Source organism: Convolutriloba macropyga, chromosome 4, assembly GCF_964194025.1.
Source record: "Convolutriloba macropyga chromosome 4, txConMacr16.3, whole genome shotgun sequence".
NCBI lineage: Eukaryota > Metazoa > Xenacoelomorpha > Acoela > Convolutidae > Convolutriloba > Convolutriloba macropyga.
Window position 1 is genome coordinate 40,337,147 of NC_134471.1, and position 15,713 is coordinate 40,352,859.

At 36.9% G+C, this 15,713-nt stretch overlaps 2 protein-coding genes across 4 annotated transcripts in view; one reads left to right on the forward strand and one right to left on the reverse strand.

The window, feature by feature from the left end:
- The window catches only part of LOC142337668 (patched domain-containing protein 3-like), a 119,289-nt gene extending 110,179 nt beyond the window's left edge, over positions 1 to 9,110 (reverse strand). For both annotated transcript variants that reach the window (XM_075387085.1, XM_075387084.1), the window contains exons 1-2: positions 8,907 to 9,110; positions 2,173 to 2,269 (exon numbers count right to left, since the gene is read on the reverse strand). In XM_075387085.1, coding sequence (XP_075243200.1) covers positions 2,173 to 2,269; positions 8,907 to 8,925 — 116 coding nt within the window. In that variant the 5' untranslated portion in view covers positions 8,926 to 9,110. The remainder of the gene's footprint in view (positions 1 to 2,172; positions 2,270 to 8,906) is intronic.
- Positions 1 to 15,713, forward strand: part of LOC142337669 (polyadenylate-binding protein-interacting protein 1-like) — a 509,163-nt gene that overhangs the window by 321,845 nt on the left and 171,605 nt on the right. The window lies entirely within an intron of this gene.

The following is a 15,713-nucleotide window of genomic DNA, read 5'->3' on the forward strand; positions in this document are numbered from 1 at the left end:
ATCATTTTTTCTTTACGTCTCGAAAAATGCATTTTGTTTTTGTCGCTGCTGTTCCAGAGATGTGATCTTATTTCCTCTTCTAAAGTTGCAATGGCATCAACCTTTTTGTTTCCGCGCCCACCAATTTGTGAATGAGAGTAGCGCGAAAGCGTTTGGATACATTAAATTCCATCAAAAATATTTGGCTCGAAAATTGTTCCTATAGTTGTTTGCCACGAAACTGCTGAAATTTGATGGGTCATCTTAATTTCCGCATTGAAAAAGTTATATCTTCTGCAATTTTCGGACATTCTAGGTATTGTCCAGGTCTTATGCATCCGTTAAACAATAGTTGTAGATGACCTGTTATATATATATATATATATATATATATATATATTATATATATATATATATATATATATATATATTTAGGCATTTTTAGTCGAAAGCAATTGGTTTTCAATTGCTATATTATATATATATATATATATATATATATATATATATGAGTACGAAGACGTCATCTAACATTTTTGCAATACGCCATTGTGATCAACAGTATCATTTTTTCTTTACGTCTCGAAAAATGCATTTTGTTTTTGTCGCTGCTGTTCCAGAGATGTGATCTTATTTCCTCTTCTAAAGTTGCAATGGCATCAACCTTTTTGTTTCCGCGCCCACCAAATTGTGAATGAGAGTAGCGCGAAAGCGTTTTGGATACATTAAATTCCATCAAAAATATTTGGCTCGAAAATTGTTCCTATAGTTGTTTGCCACGAAACTGCTGAAATTTGATGGGTCATCTTAATTTCCGCATTGAAAAAGTTATATCTTCTGCAATTTTCGGACATTCTAGGTATTGTCCAGGTCTTATGCATCCGTTAAACAATAGTTGTAGATGACCTGTTATATATATATATATATATATATATATTATATATATATATATATATATATATATTTAGGCATTTTAGTCGAAAGCAATTGGTTTTTCAATTGCTATATATATATATATATATATATATTCTAGATATATATATATATATATATATATATATATATATATATATATATATATATATATATATATATATATATGAGTACGAAGACGTCATCTAACATTTTTGCAATACGCCATCGTGATCAACAGTATCATTTTTTCTTTACGTCTCGAAAAATGCGTTTTGTTTTGTCGCTGCTGTTCCAGAGATGTGATCTTATTTCCTCTTCTAAAGTTGCAATGGCATCAACCTTTTTGTTTCCGCGCCCACCAAATTGTGAATGAGAGTAGCGCAAAAGCGTCTGGATACATTAAATTCGATCAAAAATATTTGGCTCGAAAATTGTTCCTATAGTTGTTTGCCACGAAACTGCTGAAATTGATGGGTCATCTTAATTTCCGCATTGAAAAAGTTATATCTTCTGCAATTTTCGGACATTCTAGGTATTGTCCCAGGTCTTATGCATCCGTTAAACAATAGTTGTAGATGACCTGTTAAACAGTCAGACGCTCTTATGAAAAATTGGAAAAAGTTTTATTCATCAAGGCCAAAATTGGTTTTGACTGGTTATTTTACCTTTCAGATAATGGATGAAAATAAACTTTGACTCCTGCTTTCCATCGTAATAGCACTTTTTGTTTTAATGTTTAAAAACTTGTTAAATTCTTGTACGTTAGTTTGTGAGCAAAATAAATTACAGGACTTTTGCTCTGCCGGCTAAAGGGCTATACCTCTAAAAAACGTGTTCATGTGAACGACTCATTTGAACTGGATGCTAATGCGGCTAAAATGGCGTGTTCATTCTTTCTGGTGGTTACTGTGACGTTTATTATTTTTTGTTGTTATAACAACGGAGTAAATTTTGATGCACTAGGATTAAAGTTATTTTCAAACTTCAAGGTGATATTTATGGTGCGCTCCAATTGTATTACTTAAAACATTAGGATTCTTGCATTTAATAGAACAGACCAAAATATGGATGGTCTATTTAATTTTCATGCTTTTTTTTCGTATTTGACAAATTCCACATGCATCAGCTTTATTGTCCAAGACGAATTTTTACTTGTGCTATTCTTATTGTCCAAGATGTGTTTTTTCGTGTTCAGAGTTTGCTTTGTAATTGTAGAATGGAAAGAGAAGATAAGCGAAATCCTAAAATTTATTGTTTCGTATATAAAGTTGAGGTTACCCATAGATAATGTTGGATACCGCGAGGAATGCTCTTTCCACATAGGGAGCTCCACACTGTAGCCTCTCAACAGCATCCCCGTTCACTTCCTTGTAAACTGAAACAATTGCACACTTTATTTTGCGAATGAGGGTTTCACAGGATTGAGAAGAACAACACAATCAATCTAATTCATTCAATCACTCCCCTGCCAATTAAAGTACCATTTGTCTATTCTCTCTCTTTAATTCCACAAACCTATCTTAATACCTGCTAATAGGGCCATATGGAGCATGATATGTTGTTAAGTAACGATTGTAATACTTATGACTCTGGTCACCAAATTCCACAAATTAGGTCAATAATATCGAGATCTCGAGGCCGATTGGTGAAGTGCGTTTGCCTATATTGCAACCCTTTATTTATCATCCCAGGTCTAGGCACACACTTATGCTCGACCAAATTGTAGTGTGAAAAGTCAACACTCAACCCATTTGAGCTGTGAAAACATCTGAACTTTAGAGGCTCGACTTTAGCTCGACATGCTGGACTTTAGCTCAATTCGGATTTTTCACAAGAAATTAGCTGGACCCAAAATTTTCACAAAAGCCTTTAGCTGGACACAAAATTTTACAAAAGACGTTAGCTCGAGCCAATGATTGCAAAAAACAATGTAGTCCAGCTGCTTCTTTCAATATATCCAGTTCGAGTGTCACAGCCATTTAGAGTTGAGCAAGGTCTTTTCATGGGTCCACCATCAGTCTTTTCACAACCAACGAAGTGGAGATAAGGTCCTTTCATGGCTCCATCATTAGTCTTTTCATAAGTCTGCATTATTATCACGTGCAACTCTTAAAGTGCAAAAATTTTACGTGCAACTCTTTTGTTCACAATTACATAATGTAGTCAACATTCTATCGTGCCTTTTCATCTTTTAAAATTCGGAAGAGCCTCAAAGCCCTCTAAAATTTTCATTGTTTTTCAAAAAAAAGATACGTAAACTGAATAACGCCACATTTTTGTCATGTCTAAGGGGAAAAGGACCATCACACTTCAGCTACCTAGTTTCATTCAATCAACTAATATATTAATATACTCTAGCTGCCATAACTGCCTTACCTTAAGAGCTGACAAAATTTTAAAGTCGTTTGGCGGTTTTCCAGCTGTTTTACACTTTTGACTGCTTTGGTGCAAAGCTCCTTAGTCTTGCTCTGGACTAATGGTGGACCCATGAAAAGACCTTGCTTGACTAATTGGTTATGAAAAGACTTTAGCTTCACCCATGAAGATACCCTAGCTGGACCTTAACCAGTTGCTGGAACGTGTAATAATAGTCAATATTGGCCCCCACCACTACACTAGACTAAGTACATTCATGAGTGTGCACCTATACCTCAGATGCAGTTTTTAACCACCAAAAACTGCAAACGATTGCAAAGCATAAACCATTTTCTAAAGTAGATGCTGAAAAGGGATTCTAGTTTCAACAATTGACAGGAGTCAAACTGGGCATGAAAAATTGTTGTATGACGTGATTTTTGCTTGCTTTCTGCCAGTGATTTTTGCATGTTTTCAGAGAACAGGCCTCAAGTTTTAAAAGATTTTGAACGCTTTGTTAATTTTCAATACTTTTAGCGCTCTCGATTTATGTTCACACTTGAATACAGCCACACATAATTGTTTCAAAGAAAAACCTGTAGCATTTCTCAGCAAACATTGAAGACTTATTCGTAGTAAATAAGCTAAGACTCATTCGTCGTAAAAGTGTGAAGATCATTGGAAATTTTGCAAACTGAGAACGGAAAAAACTTCTAATCTTCAATACTTGGCCAATGTCCCAAAAATCCTGTATGCAAACTCGATACTTTTTTACGACCCATGTTTTAAGGATCTAGTTGTAAGTGCCTAGTTAAACTAGGCTAATATATTTTAAATTTCCTCCATAATTTGATGTGTGCATAATTTTCACAAAGCTTTTTTGAGGCCAGTCGGAAAATTTGGAACGTTAACAGTTTTCACGCGAAATAATTTTTCCAACGACTAAGATCGTATCAATTAGACCACAATATCCGATTTGAATTTTGCCTTTAACACTAACCACAGATAAAGAGGACATTAAGCAGTTTTAAGACTAGACAAGATCAAGATCAACCAACTCTCTGAATGGGGTCAAAAATAATTACAAAGAAAAAGTGACATTAAAATGGGTTAACAGGTTCAGGTGCCATGTGGAAATTACCTTTGATCAGACAATTTTCAACATCGTCATAATGCGAGGCACAGACAATTTATCAAGACCATTATTGTCTGATCAAACTATAATGCTCAGAATGATCTCTGATCAGACTATGATGCTCTTTGAATGTCAGTCCTGATCAGACTATTATGCACTCGACGCCATGTCTGCGCATCAACTGCTCTCGAAATAGCATCTGATAAGACTAAGTGCGCGCGCAGAAAACTACCTCTCAGATTTCCATACGTTAAAAATCGCAGCTATCCTGACTCAAGTGCGCTCAAAATAGTCTGATCAGAGAATGCTTGTAAGCGTTAATAAAAATCTTTCAGCATTGCATTTTCAGTAACATTTTCTACCAAGGAAAAGCAACTTGTGTTGCGCCAAAAAAAGGACACGCAAGTGGAAAAAATTTTAGTATGCCATTTGTGCAGGTTTCTGAATCAATAGATGAACTTATTCAGCTTTTGCATAAAACGTCTTGATTCGCAGCTATTCAAGTTTTGTAAAGGGGACTAGCAATTGCTATCAGCTGGGCCCCTGGCTGTGATCAGCATAATCAGACTAAAGGAGTATCTCATCAAATCCTGCAATTTTTATTGTTGCCCCCTTGCAGCTAACTTCTGTCAAAACAAAAATTCGCTCGAAATGTTTTCTGATTAGAAGTAATTGCTCTCGAAACCGTTTGTGACCAGCCTAAAAATGCTCTTGAATCCTCTGATCATACAATTCGAGACAAAAGTGACCTGTGATTAGACGAATCGGCCAATTTCTATTTTTTGTGCGCTGTAACCAAATCAAGCCCCGTAATTTTGGTCTGGAATGGAAACACACCCTGCGTTTTCGACTTGATTCTGCTCAGAGGTCAGTTCCGTCTGGCACCTCCACCTGCGTTACAATTATTCTTGAATACTCGTAACAAAAGTTAAACCTTTTCCACGATATAATTCCACGAACTATATTCCATCGTGGAAAATGGGCTATGGATTGTTTCGTCACTCGACTCCTGAAATAAGACAATTTTTTGAACCTTTTTGAACTTTGGCCACGTGCCCCTGCCGTTGCTGGACATCGTTAGATAACGGACTGCCAGTTTTTAGTTTTGGGGTATCGTGACAGGAGACTGATAAGATTAGTTCCATAGACCTCCGCGAGACGAACTCCCCCGAATTGTCCAGATCTATAGGTAGGGAGGATACTTCGGATTGAGAAACTTTTCACTTGCCCTCCAAATTTTTTGTCTTTACTGTAGGACCAATCGTGTTTCTCGTAGCAATGATTAATAGGCTCTTGACCTCTATTGGAGAGAATTTTTCATAAATTAAAACAATTGGCTGCTATTGTCCACATAAATAAGCGCGTGTGTGCTCCTGATTTTTCAGTAATTGTTACTTCTTTGACGGGTGATTTGTGCTGTTCATCGGCTATCACGCATTGCGGATGTGCCTCTTGATGCGTGGTTTCCACCAACTTACTCTTTTGTAGTTATTACAGCCATTCAAAGGGTAGCAAAGTGGTTTTGTTGTTGGTATCATAACCATTCAGGATCTGTCTGTGACCCAGTTTTTGTTTCATGATAGTGGCCACGTATGTTCTTGCCACTCATTTACCTTCATAAAGTTAACAGAGGTGAGTGTGCGCCAAGGATCCAGGCCACCAGTTCCAGGAAATACGTTCAAAAAGTTGCTTTTTGTTGAGTTATCAACAAAAATCACCCAAATTCCGAGAAGCCAAATCATGTAGGAAAAATTTTGACGGTTTATAAAATCAAACAAATACCTGTTTCCGTCTTCTGATTTGTCCTCTGGACAGACGTTCATAATTGCTTTAGCCGCTTTATTTGAAAAGCTTGTGATTTAAAACCCAAAAAACAAATGAAAGGGGAAATTTTGAACACTCCATTCCCTATATTTTGCTGAAATAGCAAACACCTTCCACAAGTTTTTGGCGTGGTGAGTTTGGCGCTTGGAGTGTTGCTTAGGTCAACTAGCGTAGAAATGGCTGGTTATCAAAGCCTGGTTATGAAATGGCTCGTTATAAAATGGCTGGTTATGTACTCGTGCAGTAGGACATCAGAAAAACATTCCTTTAAGTCCTTAAAATTGTCAACCCCTTACTGTTGGTTTTTTAGTTTATTCGAAAACGCAACAACAACTCAAAAGGAGTTCTTTCAAAATAACTTTTTTTCTCTAAATTATAAAGTCATATACCAAATCCTTATAAACATTTAGTAATTTCAAATTGAAAACTTTCTCATTCTCATCGTCATTCTAATCTGTGCAACCGCTTAGGAAAATTTTTTCTTCACTCTGTCAAATGTTTTATTCAAAGATCGTTTCATTAATTTTTAATGGACTTTTTAGTGTCTTTTTTAATGTTACCATATTTCTATCTTTCCGTAAGTGATATTGATCGGCCAAACCTGACTGATTAAAAATCTGTAAGTTGATATACCCCAATATCTAGGAGAGTTGAAGCAGATGCCTCCTGCTCATTATCACTATTAGAGATACGGATTGGCAACCTTATAAACAAATAGAAAAACAACTAAATCTCGAAATATCTTACCAACATTTACTTTTTGTTGCGTAAATGATGAGCGTTAAATAACTATTGAACTTGCATTTGACTGAACTTCTTAGTTGCTAGGAACTGGAATTTTTGAACGTATGAAATGGTCACCTGCATTGTATTTTTAAATCGGAGCGTGAAAAGGTCCGAATTTCCAGAAAAAATTGGAAATCTTGAAACCGCAATTTTTCTTGAAAAGGGGTCTCATCAACAACCGGTTGTTTTGCTAGAGATTTTCACTGATACCACTTTTGGAGTTCTGCGCAACAGATCCAAATCGGTCACAATTAGCTCAAAAATTAGGGCTGGTATTATCATCCTACTAGTGCACAGACAAATTTGAAGGGTTAGGACAATTAAAAGTACGGGGGGTTCAATACTGGTTTGACGTGCCAGTTTACAATAACTTAGGCTGTGGGTGTGGGCTGGGCTGAGAACGTCCGTGGCCAGCAAATATTTGGACTGTATAGACTGACCCAATTAACCTAGATAACATGGAACAGCTTTCAATCCTTATGATCTAAATGGTCTTTTACCATCTACAGCTGTTATTCAATCTGTTATTCAATTGACTGGAAACTTGTAATGGCTCATCTCTTATAACGTTTGCGTTGTATCTCGAAACAACACAGTTGGCATTTGGTGCCTTTTAAACGCTAACTTGTTCACCATGGGTTGGGAGGTCCAATCAGGATTTAAATTGCTGCATAACTTCAACATAGCTACTCAATAGCAAATTTCAAGATAAACTTTCAAGCAGTGTGACTTTTATAACCATGCCGAAACGTCTTAGAAGTCCGAAATTCTGTCTAGAAAAGGTTATTAGTAGGGCATTCGCTTCCCCGGTTATGATTGTGAAGGAAATTACCCGCTGCCTTAATTCCGCAATCGAGACCAAGTTATATTGTAGATTCTATCAGCAAAAACAGCTATGTAAAACAGCTGTAAGACTCTGGCAGAAAATTATTAATCTGCAGAATTTGCCAGAATCTTGCTAGACAACCATTCGATTTCATCAAAGAGATATGTATAGCGTGTCCCATAAAGTTGAAATGAGCGAACGTTTTAAAAGCCACAGATTAGAGTTCAAAGGTCAAAGTTCAAATCTAAAACATGTTGAAAAAAATTGATGAATGAAAACTTAATGGAGAAAACGTTGACATTCAAATGAGCACATTGATGCTCAATTGCACGTTTTTGGCGTTTTTCGAACGTTCGCTTATTTCAACTCTATGGGACAGACTATATCTAGTAATTTTTCAATGTATAGCGTGTCCCATAAAGATGAAATAAGCGAACGTCTCAAAAGCCACAGGTTAGAGTTCAAAGGTCAAAGTTCAAATTTAAAACATGTAGAAAAAAATTGATGAATATAAGCTTAATGGAAAAAACGTTGACATTCAAATGACCAATTTGATGCTCAATTGCCTGTTTTTGACGTTTTCGAACGTTCGCTTATTTCAACTTTATGGGACAGACTATAAAAGAAGTTAACTTTTACCGAAAAGGAGCAAAATGACAGCAGACAAAAGGCGATGCAATACGCAAAGGTTACAATATTAAGTAGCAATCAAATTTATATCAAAACCACCCTTATCATTGAAGCGTTCTGTGCAAAATATCATCCGAAATCAACACCATTCAGTGGTCGCCTCATTTGAAGCTTCGATGGAAATCGATCTTGAACAATGCTTGTCTTCTTTTGCTTTGACTGTCTCAAAGCCGCAAGCGAATGTTTGGAAGACTTCATTAAATTGGCACCCCTTTGTGCATTTGCATGTTAACTCAATTCAGTTCAATTCAATAGTTTTTTGGACGTTATAAGTTTTAACTTAAACTTTTTAACTCTTTACAATGCTTTTGGAACGCTCACTTGTGTTGCAACTTTACGGGAGTCTATAAATGGCTTAAGTAGTTCTTTGGAATGATTGTCAAGAAATTTACTTACTGCTGTAGGTCCTCTTCATTTTGGCCGAGGACTGTGCTGATAAAATTTGCCCCTCCTGTAAAGTTATTTCCGCGTGCAATCTTCAAGGAACCTTGTGTGGACGCGAACTCAACAAAGAGCTGGCTTCGTTTCGCAGTTGTTAAGGCCACTATCAGTCGAAGCAAAAAGTGAACAGTAGAAACTTCACTTGACCTTGGTTCTTGAACTCTTTTATAACTTATATATAGCGCGTCCCATAAAGTTGAAATAAGCGAACGTTTCAAAAGCCACAGGTTCGAGTTCAAAGGTCAAAGTTCAAAATTAAATACATGTAGAAAAAAGTGATGAATGAAAGCTGAATGGAAAAAACGTTGACATTCAAATGACCACATTGATGCTCAATTGAACGTTTTTGGAGTTTTTCGAACGCTCGCTTATTTCAACTTTATGAGACAGACTATATAACTTTTATATATAGTCTGTCCCATAAAGTTGAAACAATCGAACGTTCGATAAACTCCAAAAACATTCAATTGAGCGTACAAATGAGCAATGTGGACAGTGCTTTTGAAACGTTCGCCCATAAAGTTGCAACGCCATCGATCGTTTCAAAGGTCAAAGTTCACTTATAAACACGCAGACATGTGCGCTTCGTTGTTTATTTGCATGCCGGGAGTTTTTCGAACGCTCACTCGCGTTGCGACTTTATGGGACTTACTATAGCTTGTCCCTTAAAGTTGAAATACAAGTCTCAAAAATCATTCGGCAGACTTCAAATGTCAAATTCAGAACAAATAAAAAACCAAGCAAGCTCAAGCAAGCCTTCCAAAAACTCAAGACATGAAAATGAATATCAAACTGCCCATACACTTGTAAATGTTTTTAGTTAACTGAAATTTTTCCTAATTTTTTTTTTGCATATTTTCGAACCTGGACAGTTGATTTAACATTTGAACTCCATTTCAAAGTTTTGAAATGTTCGTGTGCGTTGCAAATTTGTAGTATAGACTAAATTTCGAACTTCTTAGAACGGACTAAATATCGAGGTAAAAATTGCTTCCAGAAACAAGTCTGCAAAGTTTAATAGGAAGAATGGGGAGCATCGAAGCAGCCTGGAATGTCAACAATGACAATGTAACGTTTAGAAAAAACTGAATCTATAACACTAAATGCTGATGCACCTAAACGGAAGTCTCGAGGAGTGTAACTGATCTCTCAAAGTGCTTTGTCAGATGGTTGAGAGATTAGAGAGTACAAACTAATGTATATTGGGCATAAGATAAGCTTAACAGAGCTTGGCAAGCAGCCCTACCTGTTCACAGCATACCGAAATAAAGCCTTGAAGAGAACAGACGATGAGAACGGGTTTTGAGAGATGTCCAAGTTCTAGAGTCTATGAACAGTTGGCTTAATGGTTAGCACACTAGGTTTTTAAGTAAGGGATGCTGGTTCGAATTCAGTGCCTGCGCATTTTCAAAATAGTGCCGTCTATTTTAGACCCCGAACCGAAAAATGATTTAACAAACTGCTGACCTGTTGACTGATTAAACTGGAATGTTAAAATTTCTGATTTCCCTAACTACGTCTAAGACTTTAGTTTGAATCCAAATTCTAAAACCAACCAAATCACTTGTCAGTTGATTGTGTCTGCTCTCATCAAGATTGTTCTTCTTTTACACAATTGATAACGATGAAGATTTCGTTAAGTGTCTGCTGCGCTTTTGTCAGTCAGTATAATCCATCTTCTATCGTGTCGCATTTGAAGTGAAATTTAGTCTGAATGTGTTGACTTCTCTTGTGCATGACCTGGTTTTGTCGACGCCTTGTATAACCAAGTTTTTTTAGACGAATTGCTATTGGATATATCATTTGGATGTCAACATCCTCCAGAAGGTGTTTTAGGTACAGTGCATCACAATTACTTACTTCGCGCCCTTACTTCTGCCGAAAAAAACCAACTGAGGCTTGCATGGCACCCACGACGAGTGCTGTGCCACTTCTGTTGACGTTGAATTAGTAGCCGTTTTCTGATTTACTGTGCGTCGCATCTCCAGATAAGTCCTTGTTAGTCTCTCCTATATACTATCATAGCTATCTTTTTTGTAAGTAATTTTTAACTGTTTCGAACCGTACAGATATTGCCACAGTAGTTATTAACGCCTCCAGTGTTGATTCGAGGATACTTTCATGTATCTGGACAAAACAATAGCAGTGACCAAGATACCTGGCAACGTCTGTTTTGCCATATAAAGTACATAAGAATTGATCCCACCAAACTTCTGTAGATTCTCTGAACTACTTCGTAGTCTCTACTCTGCGGTGAATTTACTTTATGCCTCAAATCGACTGGAAATCATGATTGTCTGCAATCTATTTGAAAATGTTCAAGCATTATCTTTGTAAAGTTCATGCTCGGCTGCGACTTTGTCCTTGTATTATCTGGTTACGGGGCCCAGAAATTATTGTACTTTCCTTGTCCTATTCCCTGTTCTATTCGAAAAGTTGTTTCTAGGGATTTCGTGATACTGGATATCAGTATCATATTTCTGGATGCAAGTATGTTGTCCGCAAATAGACCAGCATAATTTTGTGACCATAGTTCTCTGCTCTTGGTCCTTTTTATGGCGAATCTTTTTTCTCAGTAGGAAATAGCCAATGTTTTATTACAGGTTATTAGTTTCTTTTGAAAAAAAAATTTGATTTTTAAGTCGACATTTTTACCTAGCTTCTCTCCATGTGATCAACGAATCAAAAACTCTACTGAATGTTCCAGATAAACCCCATTTTTTTTGGGGAATGCAGGAAAGACATCTTGACATCCTAATGGTGCATCATAAAGCCCTCTTCTGCGAACAGTTGAAGTTAAAATCCGAATGTCTCTGGCTTACAGGTAGAGACAAAACGTCTCCAAAAGTAGTCCAATGTTTCCACTTGTTCGAAACAAATTTTGCCTCCAAGTGTGATTTTGATTTTTCGCCATGACCACTTGTGCTGATTTGCCCTGGATTATATCTCTCTGGTTTGTCTCACTAGATTTACAATCTTGTTGTGCTGCAGTTCTTTGAACTCATCTTTCAGTTCCCTGTGCCTCTGGTCCAACCCATCAGCTTGATTGGCTTTGGTTCCACATAGCCCAGACTGCCCTTGGTTCCACATAGCGGCCCCCCGTCACAACAAGATGGGTCTTCACTTCTCCGCAGGAGCTTTTGAACATTTTTTGCTATCGTGTCTGGTCTGAGTTCTGCAATCCGATTGCTTCTGTGCATTTTAATAAAAACCCGCCACCTCTGTGGCTGAAACGTCAACTCTGTCATTGCCCTCTCGGGAGTCTGAGCCTCTTTGACTGCCTTTTTGCAAAATTCCTTCTTCTAGCGCTGATTCGTCAAATTCGGAGGCCTCTCGTCTCAATGATGTTTCTTGTATTTTTCTGCTCACTGTGTCATGGCAATCATCTTTCATTGCAGTAGAAGTGCCTTGTCTTCTTGTTTTGTCCTTGTCTAAATAACCATGTTTTTGATGACAGATTCCAGCTGTTTTGGCTCCTCATGTGGCAAGTCAGGTGTCTCTGTGTTGTCATATTACTTTATGCTTCATTTTCCTTGATGATCACATTTCGAACTTCCAACGTTTTGCGTGAGTTGTGTATGTACACGTGCTATCCGTTGACACCTTCAGGGTAACCCGAAGACATTCCGTGCAGTGCCTTGGGTTCAAACATGTTGATTCCTCCTCCCTCTTCGTCGTGAAAACGTTGCAAGCAAAAACAGGAAATTTATTAATTATACTCTTAGGCCGTACATATCGCATTAGTTATGATGGACATTCTCCTTCTCCTTTTCTCACAATCAAGTTTCTGATGCTTGCTACATGAAAAATCATCTCCGCTGCTCCCCATATGAGCTTAGGAGTCCATGTGTCAACGAGCAAACCTCTTGTTAACTCTACCAAAATCCTGTTGCATCAATACTCAAACCAGTTTTTGCTATGGCCCCTCTGATATAGTCTTTTCGTCTATAACTCTTGCACCTAAACTGTACTAGAGGTAAAACACCTCCTCTGCAAAGTTTAGTCTAAATTTCCTTGGCATCCCGACACTGAAAATAAAGTTCCTCAATCTGGTTAGTCCTTTTTTTGCCTAAGCAAATCCACAAACCCAAAATTCTTGCACTGGTCTACCAACAAAAACCAGAGTTAGACCTTTACATTGACTATAATCTGAAAATTCCCGTCCAATCTGTGAAAACCTGTACCAGTTACCCCTGTGCTTGGTTTTCTGGCACTGATAGTACCGAATATTTCTGACTTTCACCAAAGCGCACAAACACACATATTGCAAACAACTTTGAAATCCCGCACTATCAATTTTAGATCATTTCAGCTGGATTCTGATAACCTCAATGTGTGAACCACTTCTTTGCATTGTAAAGTATAACGCGTTCGGTACTCATCTTGAATTCTAGAACGTTGCAGGGTAAGTAAAATGGATGATTTGTTTGAGTTAGCTTTACCTGGGTTCCCGTCAGCAGTTTCTTCCAGCTGTTTTTTTTTCTCGAAAAGGAAGCTAGGGTTGCTTCATCACGCTGTACATCTTGAGACTGATAAGATGTTTGAAAAATTGTCAGGCACAGACAAAAGTTTTTTTGAGTTCGCTTTGGAGTTTTCCTTTGCTTAGGTAAACGCTCTTCCTCACACAGTATCTGCCCACCACTCTGGAACACGCTCTGTTGAAGAATTGCATAAATGATCCAGCAAACTATCGATGTTTGTGGCTACGTCGACTGCACAGTAACTGCCTGCTGGCACGCCTGCTGACTTCCATTGCGTAGCATAACAGCTGACTTATGTTGGCTTGCATCCCTTTGCCTCTCGCATTCTTTTTATAGTGACCCTTATCACCATACTTGCGTTTTACTTTTTTTTCCCACAGTCTTTGGTAAAGTATCAAGGGATCCCACAAACCAAGCAGTTTCTTTCCTTGAGTCTTTTATGGGGGTCAGAAAATCACTGACTTTTAGGTCTCCACATCTTAAAATCTCTTTACAAAGATTTTAGACTTTGGTTCAAGTCCTATGCTTTTATCTTCCTCAAAGCCATGCGGGCCATCTCGCTCATCAACATGAAGGTTTTTGGATCTTAAATCGTGCAAGATGGCAGCACATTATTTCATTTTTTCCTTGATTTCTGCAACCTACAGCTCCTCAGCATGTTTATGTAGCTTGTGGTTTTTGCAAACGTTGTACGTTCATTTTGCCAGTGGCGGAGTTTATTCGGGTTGCTCATCTGCCTCAGTAGGTTTTTTAAAAACCCCTTCGTCGGTATCATTGCAACAAATCTGGCAATCAAGATTGGAAAAACCGGGGTTTTTCTTGTGAGAAGCAACATTTTTACTGTCTGTTGGTCTATTTTCATTTCAACGAGCAAAATAGTTTCCAGAAAAATATTAAGCAAAAAAGTTTTTGGCTGTTAAAAAGCTTGAGCTTTTTTTAGTTTATTTGTGGGACAGAGAAATGAAGGTCCCAAAACCTTTTGGTATATGAAATATTTCAGTTTGAATGAAATTTTTATTAATTATTTTAGTAACAAGAAATTTTCCAGGAATGACAGAAGAACAAAATGTTTTTTTTTACCTTAGCAGTTAGAAATCAACAGCTGAGAACTGATTAAAAGAACATGATGGTGATTGCAATTTGTCAGACGAAAAAATGTAAAAAGAGTACCTGTTGATGTAATCATTATATTTGAGAAATATCAAGATAGAAATCTAATCATAGCAATGATTCATAGTGGGAGTTTTTATTCCGACCAAATATGATTTACTGTTTAATTGTTATAATTTTTCAGGAACTCACTTGCAAACTTGCACTTTTCTAAGAATGCGCTCTTACTTCCAGAGGTATCATAATCATTCGGTAATTGCTCAGGAGATTTTAAATCTAATAGTTTCACTCTAATGATAGCTATCTAGATTGTTCAGTTTCAAACAAGTACTGATTCTAATCCCCATTTTTCGAAGCTTCTTTTATATCAATTTAGTGACTTGAATCAAATTAAACCGTCCGATTAAACTTTGAAAAATGCTTTTTTTAAAATATGAATGACACAAGGCTTTCACTTCAATTGACATCCAAACATTCAGCCAAATAGTTTGCACCTTCTCCTTTAAGCACCTTCTCCTAAAAATTGATTTAAATCGTCTAACTGACTGAAATAAACTTACCCTTGACTGACTAAAATATTAAATTAAGCTTTCTGATATATCTAAATATGTCTTAAGATTGAATCGAAATTCTAATACCCGGCCAAATAATGGACTCAATTTAAGGATTTTTCTTAAAAATATAAACATAAGTAGAGCACAATTTGATTAACAAACTGATGCCATACTTTCGAGTTAAGTGAGCTAATGTTTAGGAACGATTTCAGAAACCACAAAAACAAACCAAGCACCAATCGCTGCACAAAAATATGTATAAGCGGATTTGTTTGAGATTCTTTGTTGGTTACAATTACTTATTTTACATTCAACCCATTGCGAACATTTTACACATATTAATAGCAAAGAAAAATGTTTTGATTAGTTTAAAAAACAAGACTCCCGCAATTTTTTTATTTATTGCCAAAATAACAAAAATTTTACTGTCGCAAAAGAGTCAGCAAAACAACTCCCACATGAAATAGGTTCGTTGTCTTTACAATAGGAAGCAATTGAAATTTTGTTGAAACTGAAAACAAGAATCGATCTCGTGGAAGTTCGTTGGAATGATCAATGATCTTAGTGGCAACGTTAAAGCAAAAGTTGTCATTTCAAGTTTTGTTGATTTAATACCG